General features: G+C 35.4%; 2 protein-coding genes and 1 long non-coding RNA gene across 3 annotated transcripts; 2 read left to right on the top strand and 1 right to left on the bottom strand.

Annotated features, from left to right (window-relative positions):
• Positions 1-6,260: 6,260 nt before the first annotated feature.
• LOC122591573 (putative late blight resistance protein homolog R1A-10) lies at positions 6,261-9,192 on the top strand. The gene has a single exon (XM_043763835.1). It carries the CDS (start codon positions 6,261-6,263, stop codon positions 9,003-9,005), a length of 2,745 nt encoding a protein of 914 aa, XP_043619770.1. The 3' UTR covers positions 9,006-9,192.
• Positions 9,193-10,202: 1,010 nt separating this feature from the next.
• On the top strand, positions 10,203-15,514 carry LOC122591581 (putative late blight resistance protein homolog R1B-16). Its single transcript, XM_043763843.1, has 3 exons — positions 10,203-11,358; positions 14,030-14,219; positions 14,290-15,514. Exons 1-3 carry the CDS (start codon positions 10,203-10,205, stop codon positions 15,380-15,382), a joined length of 2,439 nt encoding a protein of 812 aa, XP_043619778.1. The 3' UTR covers positions 15,383-15,514.
• LOC122585673 lies at positions 11,640-13,498 on the bottom strand. The gene is made up of 3 exons (XR_006321756.1): positions 13,448-13,498; positions 12,192-12,271; positions 11,640-11,683 (listed from the first exon to the last, which is right to left on the bottom strand). It is a non-coding gene; the product is annotated as an uncharacterized LOC122585673 (long non-coding RNA).
• Positions 15,515-21,660: the final 6,146 nt, after the last annotated feature.

Consider the following 21,660-nt stretch of genomic DNA (forward strand, 5'->3'; position numbering starts at 1 on the left):
TGACATAGAACCTATAACAAACAGAATTTTCAGGATAACCAATGAAGATACAATCTATACCTCTTTGACCAATGGTATGAATTTTAGGGTCAGTCAGTCTCACTGCTCTACAGCCCCAAACTCTAAGATAACTTAGATTTGAGATCTTTTTATGCCAAAGTTCATAAGGGGTTACCTTGTTGTTCTTGTTAGGAACTCTATTCAATAAATGACAGGTTGTCAACATAGCCTCACTCCAAAAACCTTCACTAAGGCCAGAATAGCATAACATGGAGTTAACTATTTCTTTTAATGTCCTATTCTTCCTTTCAGATATACCATTTTGCTGTGGAGTGTAAGGAGCTGTGGTCTGATGTGCAATTCTAGTGGACTGAAAATACACTGGATCATAGTACTCGCCTCCCCTATCAGTGCGAAGGGTTTTAATCTTCACACCATGATAAAGCTCTACCTCCTCTTTGTAAATTTTAAATTTATCAAGAGCTTCATCTTTTGAGTGACACAAATAAACATAGCAATATCTAGTAGCATCATCAATAAAAGTAACCACATACTTTTTATTACCAAGTGATGGAGTAGAATGGAAATCACACAAGTCACTATGAACGAGTTCTAATACCTTTGTATCTCTAGTGACGTTTTTAGTGAAAGGTTGTCTAGTAATCTTAGTCAACATGCAAGTTTTACACCTTTCATTATTAACATCAAAAGAAGGTATTAGACTCATTTTCGACATGTCAACTAATCTCTTGTAATGTACATATCCTAGTCTAGCATGCCATAATTCTGATTTGCTAAAATTATTGCTAGAGACGGTAGAAGTCATGCAAATAGAATTATCAAAAGAAGAAACATCCAAATTTAATTTAAACATTCCATTCAAATATCCAAATCCAATAAAGGTTCCATGTTTTGAGAAGATATACTTGTCACTTTCAATGACCTGCTTGTATCCACAATTATTCAATACAATACCAGATATTAAGTTCTTACGAATTCCAGGTACATATAGAACATTATGTAAGAGTAAAGAGTTTCCAGAAGTAAATATTAATAGAACAAATCCTATTCCTTTAACAGGTTCAGTAGCAACATTGCCCATCTTCAATAAAGATCCATCTTCAATTGGTTTAAAGTCCTTGAACCATCGAAGATCCTTGCACACATGACATGTTGCTCCTGGATCTGTCCACCACGAAGTATCATCATCCTGCACATAAAATGCTTCAGATATTACAGATATATAATAAATCTGAACAGAATGATCACATGGCACTAAAAACGAACCTGCTTGTTTTTCTAGATCCTTGGATCCACTAGAACCAGCCTCGTTTTTGCCTTTTCCTTTACCCTTACCAGACCTGCATTCACGTTTCAAGTGTCCAAGTTTCCCACACTTCCAACAGGCCAACTTTGGTTTCTTATCAGACCCTTTATTGTTATTGCCTTGAGATTTTCGTTTCCCTTTACCAGCCTTGGAGGTTTCACCCTCCTCCATCATGTTCACAGAAGAACCAGCCATGGCTTTAGTACCACCATCAGATGCCTTTTCCATATCACATATGGATTGTTCAATTTGGAGACAACTTCCAAGTTGAACCATATTCATATCCTCTTTCTTATGTTTCAGATTATTTTTAAAATCTTTCCAAGAGGGGGGCAGTTTGTCAATCACACTACAAACAGAAATAGATTCATCCATTTTCATACCATATAGTGCCAACTGTCCTAGCATCCTTTGCAATTCATGATATTGTTCCATGACAGGCCTAGTATCTACCATCTTATAATTAATAAAATTACTGACAATAAATTTCTTACTAGACACATCTTCTGCCATGTATTTGGCTTCAAGGGAATCCCATAATTCTTTTGCAGACTCTACGTTTTGATAGACATCAAACAAGGAAACAGACATACCGTTAAGAATATGACCGCGACAGATGTAGTCAGAATTTTCCCACTTCGAACGAGCGCGAGTTTGTTCCAGGGTTTCATTCTCAACGGCCTCCGGGCATGGGGTACTCAGAACATATACCACTTTCAAATTCGTCAGATAGAAGTGCATCTTTTTCTACCATCGACGAAATTCCTGCCCAGTAAATTGCTTCAACTTCTCAAAGGGTTTCATCATATCCTTGCCAGAATCGTTGTTCGTCATCTTCAGCAAATTGATTCAATCTTTGTTGGGGAAATTCGTGAATAACGAACAGATAACCGGATATAATCAAACTCTGAAAGGCGTGTAATCACTTTAAGATTGAATCAATTTGGCGGTTCACCCAAACTATTCAATCGGATACAATTCAGAGAATTAAGAACGTTCTGTGTGTTTATTATTTGAGAGAAAAGAACCAGAAAGAAGGAAGAAAAGAGAATGACCAGAAATCTTGTTACGGGATATCATTTTATCAACAAAAGGACAGTTATTGCTAGGAATTTTGAGTTGCCACATTTGGTCCCTCAAGTTCCGAAAATTAAATTTTTGGAGGGATTTTCAATATAGCAATATGCCACATTTGGTCCCTCAGCTCGACCTCAGCCAGGGGCTCTGCCCCTTGGACCCTGCCAGGGGCTGCCGCCCCTTGGACCCCGCTCCCAGGGGCGCTGCCCCCGGACTCCCGTACCTTAGGGGCTTCGCCCCTAAGGTCATAATAAATTCAAATAGGCGTGCACTCCGCACCACCAATCCTATATGATGTATTATTATGACAATACTGATCAAACAAGTTAACCCAATTACACTAAAATATCCAACAGTTTAATTACTTTGTTACTTCATATTCCCTTCAACGTTAGCTCGGTGAAAACATATACTTAGAAGCTTTAGTTTGTTAACAAGATACTCTCATGTTGATCAACACAAAAACTCTTGGTGAAGATGTAGCAATTTAACCAATGGTATTAATATGTACTGAGTTCGTTACAAATTTCGTCCCTATGGTTTGTAGCAAATTACAGGTTTCCTCTCTGTCTTTCAAAATTTACATGATCAGCCATAGTGAATCGCTTAAAAGAAAGACCTTCAACTTGTGCTTATAAATGAATGAACAGAAGCAACTGATGGATCGAAATAGGATTGAGATTGTGTATTAATTTGTGCTAAATTTCTTGGATTAAAGATACACACATTTATCTTAATCTGTGTGTATCTCAATAGGAAGACCTTTGCAGTACTTCAACTGTAAATCTTTCTAGAATAGATATAATACGTACTACTGACCGTTGTGAATATTATATTCAAACAAAATGAATCCGTCGTCCCCCTTCAGTTCGACCAAAGGTTGTATCAAAAGTCAGGTCACATGTCACCATCTGATTGGAGGACATCTTTATAATATTATTGTATTTTATATTTTATCCACAAATATAATAAAACAGTGGATCATTATCTAGTGAAACATACTATTTCCCTCAAGATTATATGGAGTATGTCCCTATCCCTCAAGTTTTCGCTTACAAACCTTAGATTCAGGGGGTGTGAAATAACATTTTCCCAAAGAACATTGTCAAGAAAGAAAGAAAAATAAAAGGCAGTTTTAATAGAAATCAAGAATTGCATGCGTTCCACTTCGTTGACTTGTGAAAGTAGTTCCTGATCAAGTCTGAATCATCATCAGAAGCAACATCATACATATAATCTGAGGTGAGTTTTATGTATATATATATATATATATAGGGGTGGGTTATTTATAGTACAAGCATTTAAAAAAAGTACAAAAAGTATATGGGTAAGTTGACTTACACATGCTTGTTCCTTCCATCTCCGACCACCACTACCACCATCATCATCTCCGACCACCATCATGATCCTCCGGCGACGGCGACCATCTCCGGCAAGACTCAAACATGGGTAAGTACTGTGTAAGTTAACTTTCCGGCGAGAATCAGGTTCGTTTTCGGGTGGATACGGTACGGGCCAGAGGCCCTCATCCGTTCTAAGCAGACCATCAAGGGAAGCATATGGGAATCGTATGGATTTGATGGGCGGCGATTCAAGAGATAGTGACGGTTTGCTACGGTACGAGCGAAGCCTCTGATGTTGGCGCTGTGGTTGGGGTGGTGGTTGTCTCGCGAAGGAAAAAACCTAGAAATTTTAAACCCTAAAATGCTAAAAAAAAGTTGTACTTACACATGTGTAAGTCTCGCCGGAGATGGTCGCCGTCGCCCGAGGATTATGGTGGTGGTCGGAGATGATCATGGTGGTGGTGGTGGTCGGAGATGGAAGGAAGAAGAAGGAGAAAATACCTTGTACTTTTTAAAACCCTTATACTAAAAATAACTTTCCCCTCTCTCTCTCTCTCTCTATATATATATATATATTGAAGAGCAGAAAATAATATTAATTTAAATCATCTAAGAAGGTGCTAGTTACTAACAGTATACAACCATTCATGAATATATACAGACATACAATACAAAAAAAACACCATAACTATACAAGTGTATATATATTATATATATATATATATTTATTGTAGAACATGTATTAATGTAAAACAAATAGGTTGAACCATGATAAAATTGATGCACGAAGATTAGCAAAACACAAGTATATACAATGATGCACGAAATTTTTATTATGCACGATAAGTGACAAAAAGATTGTTGTATCTGTTTTTACTTTAATACTTGTTTTTCTTTGAACTATAACCTATATGTCTCTCTATATATATATAGTTTTGTATTTCTAATGTTTTTTGAAAAATAAATAAATATTTTGAAAACACGTTCTATTTGGAAAACGCTATTTTTATTTTCCATTTTAGAAAACAAAAGTACATGTTAGAAATATGTGTGAGGGGGGTTGGGACATGGAAAATGGAAAACCATAACAATGTTTTCAAGTTTCCATTGAAATAGAAAACATGTTATTTGTGTTTTCTTAAAAAAATGCTAATGGAATACAGGTGGTGTTTTCCCCAACCAAACACGACCTTACAATCTGGAATTCCATTTCTAGTTCTAGATGGAATTAATGCAAACTTATTTTTATTTTTTCAAAAATATTTTACGCTCCCTTAATTGTGAAATTTATGTAAAAATGTTGCCTTTTTTACCCATAATTTGCCAGTATGATGTTGAGACATTACAAAAGTTTTGTAGGGGACTAAGGGCTCTGTTTCCTTGAAACTACTATTTTTATGTTAGTAATATTAAGCTGAACTTGGAAACCGGGCACGGGCAGGAGGTGCAGAGCACACCCATACAAGTCATTCAGATAGTGGACCCAAAGTAGTGGGGTCAAGGGGAGCTGAACCCTCATATAGGTCCCAAGTGCTGCTTCTTAGTTGGCAGTCTCAAGCCTAGGTGATCAATGGGCCAGCAACTCTTTTCAGCAACATATGCATAGTCAATAAGTATGCAATCAACTGAGTTTGGCGATTCTGACTCACATTAACAACTTAGCACCAAATGGCAGTGATCGGCAAGCCGTGATGATTAGTGAGTGAGCAACACTGACTAGCAACTCATGCTTATCAGTGACTTATGTTGACGTGAGTAGTAAGGGAGGAAAACTAATTATGATCCATTTCATCACTTTGTTTTTGCTGGAAAATGTTAAGAATCGAGATTCCATATCCAGAGGATCGACAACAAGATTGAACAAGAATTATGATTCTATTATAACCCAATAAACCGTTGGTTACATTGAAAAAGACACAAAACTGAATACAAACACATATATTTATAGCCTACATACGACGGTTATTCCTGAACCATTGTGTTGCTTCAAACCATCGTGACCCTTTGCCATGAGAGCCCTGAACCGTTTCCTCCTTTTCAATCGTCACGTGTCTGTTTCTCTTAAACAAACCGACCCTTTTCCTTTTAGGCCTAATTGACCCATTTACACATCTAGTCCCTAGACTCCACTAAGCAATACAATTGTAGTCTAAACATATCTTTAGACCAAGACTTATACAATTGGTCCAACAGAAAATGCGATGTTGGCCAGAAGTGGTGGTTTTGACAAGATATGTATCAGTAAATGAAAATAATGGTTGCCCAAATCGTGTTAGTAAATACATGGTGACCTTCGAAGATATTACCTCGTAACTTAGTTTCAAGAGGAGTGATGAATTCCAATACTATTTTACCCTGCAAGACTATCAAAAACTTAACAAGTATTTTTTGAATACATAAGTATTACTTACGTTGTTGATATCTATTTTTTTTACACAGAATGTAACAAAGCTTATTTATTGAAAATATCATTCAGACCCAGCCTGATACGCTTATCATACCAGGACAAAACCATGGCTGATTCTCTTGGTCTCTGCTTAAAGGAATTTAGAAGGGACTTCACGAGAAAGCTTGAGAAGCAAAATGACCATCATCTTCAAGTGCTAGTGGAAGATTCGTGTTTCCTTCCAGGAGTTTTCATTGAAACAATGCATGGACATCTTAATGGTCTCATGAATCACCTCCAAGACATGATGCTCGGGTATGAAAATGAGGAAGTGCAGGCTTTATTGAAAGATTTGAAAGAAATGAAAGAAGTGATAGGTCACTCATCTTTATTGGTCCCGCCTTGTTTATTTCCGATGCCTCCTGTTGTGCGGGCTAAAGTGAAAGAAATGTTTGATAACAAAACTTGGTTTGTGCTTGTAGCAGAGATGGATGATATGCTAGAAAAGGTGCGGGCTAAAGTGTTGGAAATCTTAGTTAATGAAGGTTGGCTTAGGCATGAAGAAACATCCATGGATTGGATGCTAAATATGGTGAATGTTCTTGCGCAAGGAATTTGGCTGCAACTAACTCGGTATAGGAGAGAAATAGAAAAGTTGGAAAGGATCATAGTCATTTGTGAGAAACTCTGTAATATCAGATTCGGCTCAAAGGTCGTGAGAGAAGAAATTTTGGTGGGCTTCGATAATGAAATAGAAACACTGCTTCATCAACTTACTGGAACTTCTAATAAGAAGCTCGAGATTCTATCTATTACAGGTATGGCTGGGATTGGAAAGACTACTTTGGCTAGAGAACTATACAGCCATCCATTAGTCGAGTATATATTCGACTTACGAGCGTGGACTTGTGTTTCTCAAGTATATGTCAAGAAGGATACGTTAATCAACATATTAAGCTATTTTAATAATAAAGTTACAGACGAGATTTACAAGATGAGTGACGAACAGTTGGGGGAAAAGCTATATAGACTTCTAAAGGGTCGTAAATATTTGATTGTCTTTGATGACGTCTGGGATTGTAAGGCATGGAATGATCTCAAAATGTATCTGCCAGATGACAAAATTGGAAGCCGAGTGCTATTTACAAGGCGCGACATAGACACAAGTTTACATGTACAGGCAGCAAGACCGGCCCATGTGTTGCGTCTTCGTACTGAAATTGAAAGTTGGGACATATTTCAAAAGAAGATGTTTAGAACCGGAATATGCCCTCCTTTGCTGGAAAATTATGGAAGGGTTATTACAAGAAAATGTGAAGGTTTGCCTCTTGCAATCGTCATAGCTGCTGGTCTTTTGAAAAATAATTGGTCAAATTCGTGGTGGAGACAAGTAGCCGAGAGTCTAAGTTCATATATGGTGAGTGATCCAAGTCAATACATGGACTCGCTGGCTTTGAGCTACAACCATTTGCCTTCTCACTTAAAACCGTGTTTTCTCTTTCTCGGATCATTTCCTGAGGACTATGAGGTCCCTGTGACAAAGCTGATTTGGCTATGGATTGCTCAAGGATTCATACAAGGAACTGGAAGCAGAGTCATGGAAGTTGTTGCAGAGGATATACTGATGGATTTAATTCAGAGAAGTCTGCTGATGACTTCCAAAACGAGGGCTGATGGACGAATCAAAGCATGCCGCATCCATGATTTGTTGCGGGATTTTTGCTTTAGAATATCCGAGGAAGAGAATTTTTCTCTACAAAGTTACAAGAATGCCCCTGTTCCAGCATCTTCGATTACCATCACAGAGATGGGAAATGGAATTTCAACAGATCCTTCTCCATTACCCACATATACTGGTTTGTGTTATCCATCTGAGTTGGTGGATATTCTTAAGAAAGGTGGATCGATATCTAATGAAACATACAAATCCCTCAGGATTCTCGATATGGAGTATGTCCCTATCTCTGTATTCCCTTGTGATGTATTACGACTCACTAATCTAAGATACTTGGCTATTCAAGCTCACGATGGAAGCCCCCCGGCATCAATATCAAAGCTTGTCAGCTTACAAATGCTTATAATACGGTCAAGGAAGAATGTTCTACTACCTAAAACCATATGGAATATGTTAAACATGAGGCACCTATACATCAAATCAGGGGAAAACCTTGTTGAGGAGCCTAATTTTGTACAAATAACAGAGAATGATGGTTCTCCAAATTTGTTGCATAGCCTACAAACCTTGTCCCAAATAAGTCCCCTATCTTGCCAGAATCTATCTCCAAGAGTTCTGAATCTTAGGAAGCTTGGGTTTTGTGGACCCTTGATATCCAGTTTAGGTGATCTGGAATTTCCAAATCTACGTTCCTTACAACATCTTCGAAAACTAAAGCTATTAAACACAATTCCATACCCTGAAGCAACACGGTCATGCAATCCTTTAATTTATCCAGAAAATCTTAAGAATCTGACGTTGTCTAATACTGGCATGGATTGGGAGGAGATGTGGACCTTTGCGTGGCTTCCTAACCTGGAGGTCCTAAAGTTGAAAGTTCAAGCATGCATTGGAGAAACATGGGAGACAGGGGACGCTGAGTTTACGAGACTCAAGGTCTTGAAATTGCATGATCTGGACATAAAAGAATGGGTTAGTTCCAAAGATAACTTCCCGCGACTACAACGATTAATAATTCATCGTTGTTTAAACCTCCACAGTATTCCACTTGATTTAGGGAGTATTTTGACATTGGAGGTGCTTGAGGTACGTGGATGTAGCATTTCTGCACATAACTCTGCATTGGAAATCCAGAAAGAGCAAGAAAATGTCGGAAACAGCTTCTTAAAATTAAAGTCCACGCAAAAGCCGTATTAAGAAATCCAGAAAAGCATAGTGGCCTTCAGTTCAAACGTTTCAACTTGGCTGTAACAATTTTGCATCAGTTGTAATTTCATCAATTTTGTTACTGTTGCAACTTGAATCCCATTCGTCTTTTGGTCTTTTTGTATTTTATATTCTTTAGTTAGCGGTTAGCAGTACTACTATTAGTACAAGTAAGAAGCCGTGTTGGGCTGTTAAAATTGTGCACCAAGTGTAAAATCTCATCTTGCTGTTTTTTCTTTACAAAATTGGAGTTTTGAAGAACTAGTCTTGCTAATGTTCTGGAACTAACACAAGCAATACAAAATATAAATCTGGCAGGATGAAAACCGGCTTAGTTTGTATTTCTGAACTTTTGCTTAGTTAGGTAGTCGCTTAACATATAGTAGGATGTTTAATGTCAAAATTTACCATGAACCTTAAGGAGTTAGAGCATCAAAAATCAATCTCATTAAACTGACACATCGATACATCAGCATTTCACCTTTTTTAAGTTAATGGATTAAACATGCATACAAGTCAATAGTGCAGGGACTAGTATTATAATTTACAGTACATGTACATAAAACTGATAGATAGACTGATTGAGTGCATATATGGCCAGTGAGAGCCCTCAGTTTATAGTTGACTTGAAAGCTCCCACGGTGAAGATCAAGTTCCAATCATCATTTTAAATTAATTAGTAGGTGAGCGTATTCTACCTCCAATTGGGATTAAACTATAATAGATGCTAGGATTTAATTATGACTATATGTGGGTTGATTGGTAATTTGACATGCTTAATTATAATATGAACTTAAATTGATGAACCTTGATGTAGATTTGTTTATCTATTATTATTCTTAGAAATGTTAAGAAAAGGCAATTAAGTTATCACATAGTTGCATACATATTCATAATTTGTTCATCATACATGCATATTCATAATTGGCAAATAGTGCATCTTTTCTATTAATGCAGTATCGTATTAAAACATGTTTGTTATGTACTCGTAATTAATATTAGTAGTTTGAAAGTATTGTGCATTAAAACTGATTGCATGCGGTACCCAATGACAGCTAGCTAGCCAGACGCCCAGACTCAGATCAATATTATTAAAATTCATGCTCTGTGTTTGTGGCTGGGTTGACTTTCAGTACCACCGACTTCAGCTAGTGTTGATGTATTAATAACTCATAACAGGATAGAACCATGGAAGATGCTCTTGTTGGTCATGTAGAACACTTTGTCAACAACTATAAGAAATTATGTCTTTCTCGTGGCGTAGTAGCTCTAGATGACAAATTAAAGATGTCTGAGTTGTTTGATGGTCTAATGAATCAGCTCAGAAATATGATGATAGGGTACGAAACTGAGGAAGTGCATATTTTATTGAAAGAAATCGAAGACACGGTGCCTAGTGAACCTTGGTATAGTGCTCAAAGATTGAATCAGATTATAGTTATATGTAATCAACTCTTCAAAATCAGATATAACTCTAACATAGAGGGAGAAGAAGCAGTTGTGGGCTTTGATAATGAAGTAGAAATTCTACTTGATCAACTAACTGGAAATTCTGCAAAGTCGTTGCAGGTTATCTCAATTGTAGGAATGGCTGGGCTTGGTAAGACGACTTTAGCTAGCAAACTATACAGGGATCCATTAATAGAGTATATGTTTGATTTTCGAGCGTGGGCTTGTGTTTCTCAAGTATATGTCAAGAAAGATTTGTTACTTACCATATTAAGCTCCTTTATCCATGACATGCCAGATGAGTTCTATGAATTGTACGACCATGAATTAGGGGAAAAACTATACAGAAAATTAAAAGGTCATAAATATTTGGTTGTCTTTGATGATATCTGGGATTATAAGGCCTGGAACGATCTCAAAATGTATTTTCCAGATGACAGAACCGGAAGCCGGGTGTTGTTTACTAGTCGTGACACAGACGTGAGTTTGCATGTTCAGTCAGCAAGACCTGCTCATGTTTTGCGTCTCCGTACTGAGCCTGAAAGTTGGGACATATTTCAAAAGAAGATTTTTAGAACCGGAATATGCCCTCCTCTGTTGAAAGATTTTGGAAGGGTTATTACAAGAAAATGTGAAGGTTTGCCTCTTGCAATTGTCATAGCTGCTGGTCTTTTGAAAAATAATTGGTCAAGTTCGTGGTGGAGTCAAATTGCTGCAAGTCTAAGTTCATATATGGTTAGTAATCCAAACCAATACATGGACTCACTTGCTTTAAGCTACAACCATTTGCCTTCTCACTTAAGACCCTGTTTTCTCTATTTTGGAGCATTTCCTGAGGACTATGAGATTCACATGACAAAGCTGATTTGGTTATGGATAGCTCAAGGGTTCATAAATGTAACACCCCAACAAGGCGGAATCAGGAGGGTTACGTACTAAGCACAGCATGACATGGAAATTAAGTAGAGACAAGTCTAGATGCATTTAATAGGATTGGAAATCCATGCAATCATTCAATTACAATCTCGAGATCATACAAAAATGCATAAGGAGCATGACCATCAAACGTTTACAAAAGATAGCACAAAAGATGGCATATGATCCTAAGCATAACCCATAATCGGGAACTATAAATCACGGATCCATGATATAGTCCAAGTCCAATCCTAGCATGCAAACAATCAATCATCATCCATCACGTCTTTGATTCACCTGTTCACCTGAAAAGTGTACTAAAACGGGTCAACATAAAGTTGGTGAGTTCGTAGGTTTAAATAATGAGAATTTAGTGTGTCGGGATAACGACCGTTAATGATATACAAGGATTAGAATACATATTCACGTCCAAGTAATACCCTAAAAGGGTCCCACGTTATCACAAGTCAACACAAGTCCATGTCATAGTCCAATAATCGTCCATATACATATAATATCGTCCATATCTAGGTTAAACAACCCGTATCCACGGTAATGACTATATCGGGTGTGGATTCGTCAATCCACCGTCCACGTCCATATATATATATATATATTATATAACGTCTTACATAATATACAATAACGACCTTCATCACACATAAACGTCCATTAACACGTATCACAAATAAACAAGTGGATAACTAACGTCTCGTTTCATATCATAACAAAGTACATCAACCGACAAACGTTTAAACGACCAAGTACACTTTCCACCCCAAATAATGTAAACGTAGAGGCTACGAAACTCACCTTTGCTTTATATCGTCAAGTTATAATTAAGTGTAAGTACTCGTCGAGTTACTATGTCACGAACGTTCAAAGTCCACGACCTATCATTACATTTATATCACATGTATTATTAATATGTAAGTATATAAATTTGTATGTAATTAGATGTAATTTAAACTAATTAAAAAGAAATCAATCCTTTAATTTTTGGACTTCCAGCCGTCCCCACCTAGCCCCTTGTATTTGGCATTACAAATATTAATATATATATATAAGAGTGTTTCAGTTTGATATCTTATATACAATATATATACATATATCAGTTTAGTCACCACTTCCACAAGTCATCCTCAAAGATCGATTACCACTCCTTAACACAAAACGGGTTAATATGAAGTTCAGGTGGAAGCCCACTTGATTCAAGAACCGAAGGAGAAAGACTAGGACAATTCTGGAAAGAAAAAAAAAATTCATAAACCGAGCCACCGTAAGGTACGGTGGCCGTTGGCGTCCAGTACGGTAGGCAGACACATAGGGGACGTAAGCTACGGTAGAAATGGGCGTAAGGTACGGCCAGTTAGTCCTAACCGGCGTAAGGTACGGTGCACCCAGGCGTAGCTTACGGTCATCTGGAAAACAAGCTTTCGGCGTCTGCAAGGGCGTAAACAGAGAAGGACAAGCGTAAGGTGAAAATTGGGTTTCCAGAGAGGCGTAACCTACGCTGCAAAGGGCGTAGGCTACGCTGGTGCAGGGGAGAAACACCATTTCTGGGCAGAATTTTGAAGAACAAGATGGGTAAAGAGGTTTGACCAGAAAGTCAAAGTTGACTCCAATGTGTAGATACCAAATTCCAGTCCTTGGATCCGATTTGAGGACAAATTAAGCACGTTCTAAGCTCTGTAAATCTGAGTTAATGTTTACAATTCAAATCCCATAACCAAAATGATTCAGAATCATCATAGTTCAAAATTTTTGGATTTTGACCTAATTTTTATTAATAAAACCCTAATCTGGTTTAAATGGACTTTAAGTCCGAATTTTTAATCAAGGGATGTTTATGATAGACTAGATACAAGTTTCCAAACATAACCCATGCCAATAATTTGACTCGAAACATCAATCAACTGAAATGACCCGTTTTTGACCCATTTAGTATAATAAAACCTAGTTCGACTTTTACTCCGAATTAACTTGATTCTGGACCTAACTAAGTTTATATTTAGTATAAAACATTGTTAAAATTCTGAAACAATGAGTTTAAGACAAGTTAAACTTACCAATTCTCCAAACGAAGCTTGAACCCGAAATTGAGCTGAAAATCAATTATTTCTCGCACTCGAAGATTTGGTCTTTTGGTATGATGATTACTTGATGATAATGATGAAGTATTCAATGCAAACTTAGTTTGAACTACATTTAATGATCATAGAATTTAGTGAGGTAGAGGTTGTAAGAATTTGTCTTGCATTTAATGAGAGAAAGAGAGATGAAAGCAAAAATGGATGGATAAGAGTGGAGGGAGGGGGATTGGGTGATGGATAGGGTTGGGTCATGGATGATGATCCATGAGTCACGGGTCGACCCCTGGATCACCCGATTACATTTCCAATCAAAATAAACGTCAACTAACGTCCTAAACTGTATTGATACATCCACGTAGTTTGAACTAGCAATCACACACGTTTTTAATACATAAATAAATAAATGGACTATTTAAATCAGTTAGCGTAGTCATTCATTTAGTACGTTTGGGTCAACGAGTCGAGAATCAATTAAGCCACAAAGTCATGGAACTAAATCAAGATTATCAACGTTTAATATACGTTAATACGAGTCAAAAATCACAAATGTTACAATAAATGACACCGGAAATAGAATCTTGGAGGATGTTGCAGACGATTTCTTAAAGGATCTGGTCAAGAGAAGTCTGGTAATGACTCCAAGAATAAAGGCTGATGGGCAAGTTAAAACATGCCGCATCCATGACTTGTTGCGTGACTTTACCATGAGGACAGCCGAGGAAGAGAAATTTATGTCCAACATCTATAGGTATCAACGTTTTCTTGCTTCTCTAAAGGATGAAATTTTTAATTAAACAGTTATTGACAATTTCTAGCAGGTATGGCATGGTCTCGTCAATGCTTTGTTCTCCATTGGAGGTAGGAAAAGTTCTTCAAGAGGGTGGATCAGTTCTTGCCGAAACTTACAAACTTCTCAGGGTTCTAGATATGGAGTCTCTCTCTGTTTCCGTATTTCCTTTGGATATAACACGACTGGTTAATCTGAGATACTTGGCCATTCAAGCTCATAATGGAAGTCCCCAAGCATCAATATCAAACCTCGTCAACCTACAAATGCTGATAATATTGTCAAAGAAGAACGTTCTTTTACCAAAAACCATATGGAATATGGTAAATCTGAGGCACCTCTATATCAAATCAGGGGAAAACCATATAGAGGAAACTTGTTCTGGGCAAATGATAGAGAACGATGGTTGTCTAAAGGGGTTGGCTAGTCTTCAAACCTTATCTCAAGTAAGTCCCCTATCTTGCACAAATATATGCTCAAGGTCTCCCAATCTTAGGAAGCTTGGGTTTTGTGGACCCTTAATATCAAGGCTAGGCGATATGGAATTTCCAAATTTGAGCTCTTTGTTTCACCTCCAAAAATTGAAGTTATTCAACACATTTTCTCACCCTGAGTTGACAAGATCGTGCAATCCTATTATGTTTCCTCAAAACCTTAAGAAACTAACTCTGTCAAATACTGGCATGGATTGGGAAGAGATGTGGACCTTCTCGCTTCTACCCAACCTGGAGATTCTAAAATTAAAACATCAATCATGCATTGGACAAACGTGGGAGACAGGGGATGCAGAGTTTCGGCGACTCAAGGTCTTAAAATTGCATGATCTGGATATGGTGCAATGGATTAGTTCGAAGGATAACTTCCCAAGACTACAACGTTTGGTGGTTCAACGTTGTTTAAAGCTTAACACATTTCCACGGTTGCTAGGGCAGATTTATACACTAGAGGTGATTGAGGTAAATGGATGCAATCTCTCAACATATAATTCAGCAATGGAGATTCAGAAAGAGCAAGAGAGTGATGGAAATTGTTTTCTGAAAGTCCATGCAATAGGAATAGGCTACAAGCATCATGAGCTGATCATGATTCATAGAAACCTAAAGCGAGCGCGAGTCTCTAATTAAGGCCTTGCAACATTAATAAGTATATATGCAGTAAACAGTGGATTTTTTGAATAAGTTTTTTCTAATTTGTCTTAGAAAAACATGTATTGTTTTGTTTTATGAGTTGAAATATTTTTCCTAGATTTACAGCAATATGCATTTAATATCTTGTAAACTCCCTTTCAATTCTTGTTTTATAAATGTAACGTTCGGACTCGGTTAATGTATATATTACAAACTTTCTTCCTTCAAAAATGCTATTGTTCATTGTTTTTGTGCATCAGGTGTGTGGCATAACATTTGCCTGGTAAAACGAGCTCTTCTTAAGTGCAGTTTTAATTTATCACAAGTTATGGTTTCTGTTCCAAATGCGAATGGTTTTCATCTCTTCTATCCTCGCTCTCTCTCTTCTTTCTGTCCTCTTTCTTCTTCTTCTTCTTATGTATTTGTTCTTCGATTTCCGGCAGCCACCGTTCATCGTTGTGGATCTTTTATCCGACATCCTCTTTCATAGTTCTAGAAAATAGTCAAAGTGTTTGGCCGAGATATACCTGATACGAGATTAGCCAATAACCATCGCAATTTGACCAAACGGGGAGATATTGGCCCAATAACAAGTTTTTTTGTATCAGTCAAGTTCCGATATCCAATATATCTTCAATATCTCGGCCAAGATGGTCAAGATTTACAGCTGTATTTTGTATAAAAAAATGGCCATCACAAATTTTTTTTGCGTAAACTTATATTGCTTCCCTGTCATTTAACTTTTCTACCTTCAAGCCTTACCCTCATTTGTGGGTGTTAGTGAGATCCAACCGTCACCCAGGTTTTTTATTGGGATAATGACCTGTGGATGTAATGAACTATGATAAAATGTCTATGTTATGTATTGATCTAATTGGGGGCTTATCTTATGTAACGAACTTACCAAAACTGTCTAAGTGATGCATGTTACCGGGTAATCTACAGGTAGCCGGTTACCATCCATTTTTTTAAGGGATAATGACATGTGGATGTAGTGAATTATGACAAAATATCTATGTTATGTATTGATCTAATCGGGGGTCTATGTTATGTAACGAACTTACCAAAACTGTCTAAAGGATACATGTTACAGGCTAAAGGCGGTCATCAATTTTTTTCCCTTTATTTTTTAATCTTAATAATTAATTAATTAATTTAACATATATAAATAAATTAATTTATGGAAACATATATGTATATAAGTTCTGTAATTATATAAAAACTATAAACACCTTCATATCTTCTGGCCGCCACCTACCCTCCCATTTTTCCAATCAACCTTAACACAATCATATACCAAAAAATCAAAGATCTCAAAAATTAAAATCGTATTTGAAGATTACGATCCCTTATAAGGTCAAGAACCTGAAACTAATCATTACATATATTCTCAAACATATACACATTGACACACACAAATCTAAGGGTACATATATACAACTCACACAAACAAACAATGAGAGACTAGGGACGTATTCTTACATGGCTTCTTGAAGTATAACTTAGAATTGAAATGAGAAAGAATAACTAATTGCTAGATTCTAGTTAAAGCAACAAAACAACAAACTTAGAAGAACGCATTACAAGCCTAAAGCTAAAAATATCAAATCCCCTTGACCTCAGAATTCATCATTTCTATTTTCGGGATATTAATAAATAACTAAATAGAAACAAGAAAATACCAGTTCTCAAATACTCGGGAGGAGTTGGAAGCAATAAATAATATGCATCACTTAAACAGTTTTGGTAAGTTCATTACATAACATAGACCCCCGATTAGATCAATACATAACATAGACATTTTGTCATAGTTCATTACATTCACAGGTCATTATCCCAAGTTTAAAAACTGGATGGTAACCGCTACCTGTAGATTACCCGGTAACATGCATCACTTAGACAGTTTTGGTAAATTCGTTACATAACATAGACCCCCGATTAGATCAATACATAACATAGACATTTTGCCATAGTTCACTACATCCACAGATCATTATCCCTTTTTTATTTCATTAAATTTATAAGACAGTTGAACTAATGATTTATTAACCAATAAAATCGCTTAATTTCATCAAATTGACTCTCGCTTATGTCATCATTTAGATTAACTATAAATTAAAATTCATAATAATCATTATCCAAATATATTATTATATTAGTATTTATATTAATTTGTAGAAAAAGTATCATTAATTTATACTTTTTTGTTTTTCATCAATAATTTACACTTTTTAGCCATGAATGCTTATATATTTATTTAGCAATCAAAAGAATTATTTTTAAATTTTTTCAAAAAGTTACAAAAAGTATTATTTAATTTTTTATTTCAATTGTCACTTAAATCAAGAGTCCTAATTGTTATCAAAGAATATGAAACAATCTTAATTGTTATCTAATTATCATAGGACAAGTGATTAAAAATAAACATATTCGTGTTATAGGCTCGCATCATGATCAAGTACGTATACTTGAATGTCAAATATTGGATCACAAGTATGTTTATATTTTAAATCTTAATTATCTTTCATAATAATATCACATTATGAGTACAAATGGTTTCAAAAAATCCTATAATAGAGTATTGTATCATATGCTTTGTGGAATGACTACAGCAAACAATTCCATCAATGTCTCAACTAATAATGACAATGACGAACCTGTGATTATTATACTACAACATACAATGTATAACACTTATAACCGTATATTTTCAAAATTATAAGTTTTTATGAATGAAATGTATGAATATCTAATGTTAATAATATCGTAAACCGCGTGTCCAGTGTTGGATACAGGTCTAAAATCTAGTAATATAGCAAAACACATAAACTAAAAACATAATATTCGTTTAAATTAAAAATTATATTGTATAATAACTTTAAAAAATAAATCAAAATAGAATATTTAAAAAGGAGGTGTTTTTTTACTACAATTTTTACTTTTCATACTACAAACTATATTTTATTACGTTTTTACCCTTATTAATAATTTTTCAACCCATCACATATTCATTTATATTTTACCGGGTCTCATTCTGCTTTCTCATAACTTTCCTTCTAGTATTCATAAATAATAATTTTGAAATTAAAGACATGAAAGCTGAAAGCCATCTACAAGATCAATTTCTCATTTCAGATATTGTCTCAAAAAAATGCTTAGATTGATGTTGGGCTCAAGAGGAAAAATGTTGCAACTTGCAAGCCATCTACCGATTCGACTACTCAATTTAGACTCACATCCAAATGTTGTTTCTAGAAACTCCTTTAATCGGTAAAATACAATAGTGAAATTGCAGTGGGCAGTGCCGCAGTGGAGTACCATAACACCCACCTTATTATGTTCTCTTTTCATGACCAAATTCTCATTTAATCAACTAGATTAATTATTAAATAAAATATTTTCCACATTGATTGCCCTTTTTGAATCTGAAGAACAATAATCTTAAAATGAATGTGAGTAATGTATTTATATAATATGTTTTTGTGTGTGGCAGGAACCTAAAAGAAAGGGTTTAAGTTAAACGGATCATACGAAACTAATTAAATGAATACAATTAGGGACAAAGTTGTCAAAACAAATGTATTGTAGTAAAGGAAGTAAAAATTGTAGTAGAAATATCAACTGTAAGGTCATCCGTGTTTCGTGGCTAGTTCACATATATTGTTAAGAATGAATTCAATTGTAACATAGAGTAGTCGATCGATAGAATAATTGAGGTAATTTTCTAAAAAATATTGTAAAAAGGTACCATAAGAAACTTTGTCACGTGTAACAAATTCTAGAATTCTAGATTCTTGTAACAAACTTACAATCAATGTTTTAAATACCGGTACCGGAGACCACGCCGGTATTTTAAGTCCGGTTTTTTTCCGGTAATTTCACTATTCAATACCGGCCGGTATTTCTGGTATTCCCGGTATTTTCCGGTATTACCATACCGGTATTTCCGGTATTTTCAAAAAATAAATTTTGATTTTTTTTAAAAATTGTTTTTATGATACTTTAATGTTATTTTTTTGTTATTTGTGAACTTTAAAACCTATATTTTGTTATGAAATACATATTTGGTATTATTTTTGAGTAAATTATAATTGCATTTTGACTATTTTTGTTAAATTGTAACAAGTTTTGTAAGATTTTACACAAAAAAATATAATAAATTAAAAATAGTCGTACCGGCCGGTATTTCCGGTATTACCGAGAATACCGGTAATACCGAAAAAATTTTCCACGCCGGTATAACTAAAATACCGGTTTTTAAAACATTACTTACAACTATATCAAGGTCATTACATGGAGTTCTCAGCAGAGACATACCCGTTTAAGCCGCAAACATGAAGACCATTCATTATATGAAGGCTTTATAAATCTCGGTTTGTGGTGCAGGGAGGCCTTGTTGAGAGTAGTGACACTTTTATGTCTTCGAAGTTGGATCTACTACTAAATTATTTCTCGCGATTACGGGTTGTTGATCGAAAGGATCGGGCTCCCCTTCTTATTGTTACCAATTTTAAAAGTAAAAATATTGATAGCGCTGGAGAGAGAAAAGATTTAGAGCGAGCTAGAAAGTCATTAAAGTAATTGATTAAGAGAAACCCGATACATCCTCCTTTTTGATCACTGTCATGAGATTGAAGAAAGATGCAGGTGATATGAAGGGAGCAATTTATTAAACAAGGTTGTGAGTACTGTCCGAAGAATGAGGATTTAGTGATGAAGCTCGTCGAATTATGACCGAATCAAATACTCAATAATCATAGAAATTGTGAGTTTTCTACCCGTAGTTTGGCTTATGAGTTTTCTTTTGGTAGTATAAAAGAATGAAATGCATACAATACATATAAATATGTTTTTTTTTTTTGTTATATTTTTTTAGAACGTAGATAAATATGTAGTTCGTTGGTTTATATTCTTTCATACTACTTGAAAAAAAAAATCAAAAGGCAACTAAGCATACTAGAAGAAGAAATCTCATAATTCATATGATTATTGAGTATTTGATTCAGTCAAAATTTGGTCGGTTTCAATCACCATATCCCAATTATGTGGGACACTTCCTAACTCGCTACAAACCTTTTTCTCTTCAACACTGTCAATTTTTATATTTTTAAAATCGGTAACGATACAAAGGGAGTCCGACCCTTTCTATCAACAACCCGAATTAGCGATTGAAATTTTGGTAGTACATCCAACTTTGGACATAGGATTCTCAAAACTCTCACCGAGAATAATTGGTGTAACACCCGTCGTTTAAAAATATAAATTTCCAATAGTTTTCGTCTAACATCGTCATAAAAAGCGGAATTAAACTTTAAAAGTTCAAACTAGCAAAACGGTTTAGTTCAATTATTAATTGGTGTTACTAGCCATATCATCAAAACAAGTTTAAATGGAAATCCATCGGTTGCCCAACATTAAACAACCGACAACATAGTAAATACAAATCATAAATGTCTAATCATAAGTCATTGACTGATGCGAGCAGCCACTATGGGTAACTATAGCTAGCTTCAAGATCATTTACCCATGTCTCACATCTACCTGTTCACTATTGTTGGACCTGAGGGCACAACATATTTTAAAAGAGTAAGTGTTAGCTAACGAATTAGCTAAGTAAGATAACACATCATTAATAAAACAGTTGTCCATTTAAAACATTATAGAAAAGTCGTTTGAATTCATTAAGGCACATATCACATCAATCATATCATCTCACATACATATCGTAGCATCAACACCTTTATATCAGGATGAACCACCCTAACACTACATTCTTGAGTTTTGTTTTGAAGGAGTAAGAAAAGAAATGGTGAGAAAAATTTTGTTTTTACATTCTTGAGTTTTTTTTTATCAAAGGGAAAGAAAGTGGAAGATAGGAAAAGTGGGTGTTTTTTTGATTAAAATTGTTTCCGTCCACATTTGGGAGGAAAAATCAGAAATTTACTAATATACCTTTAACTTTCAATTTTCCGTCCACATAAGGTTATATATGTAAAGTTATATCTTTTTATTGTTTCTTTTCCTTTCCTTTTAACTCAAGAATACCTTTAACTTTCAATTTTCTTTTCTTTTCTTTGATTTTGTTTTAAACTCAAGAATGCCTTTATTCATATATATTATTTTTCTTTTCTTATCCAATCCATTCTTATCATATCTTTTCTTATCTGTTCTTACCTTTTAAACTCAAGAATGGAGCATAAATGTGCCTAGTCATCTTTCATATCAGTTTCACATATCATCTTTGCAATTGTGACACAAGTCACACACGTCATATA

This window comes from Erigeron canadensis, chromosome 1 (assembly GCF_010389155.1).
Source record: "Erigeron canadensis isolate Cc75 chromosome 1, C_canadensis_v1, whole genome shotgun sequence".
Classification (NCBI taxonomy): domain Eukaryota; kingdom Viridiplantae; phylum Streptophyta; class Magnoliopsida; order Asterales; family Asteraceae; genus Erigeron; species Erigeron canadensis.

Bases quoted from the DNA above. Each gene is read 5' to 3' on its own strand.
- LOC122591581 (XM_043763843.1), top strand. From the start codon at position 10,203: ATGGAAGATGCTCTTGTTGGTCATGTAGAACACTTTGTCAACAACTAT. The intron at 11,359-14,029 runs ATGTAACACCCC...ATGTTACAATAA, and splicing joins GATAGCTCAAGGGTTCATAA to ATGACACCGGAAATAGAATC. The intron at 14,220-14,289 runs GTATCAACGTTT...AATTTCTAGCAG, and splicing joins TTTATGTCCAACATCTATAG to GTATGGCATGGTCTCGTCAA.
- LOC122591573 (XM_043763835.1), top strand. From the start codon at position 6,261: ATGGCTGATTCTCTTGGTCTCTGCTTAAAGGAATTTAGAAGGGACTTC.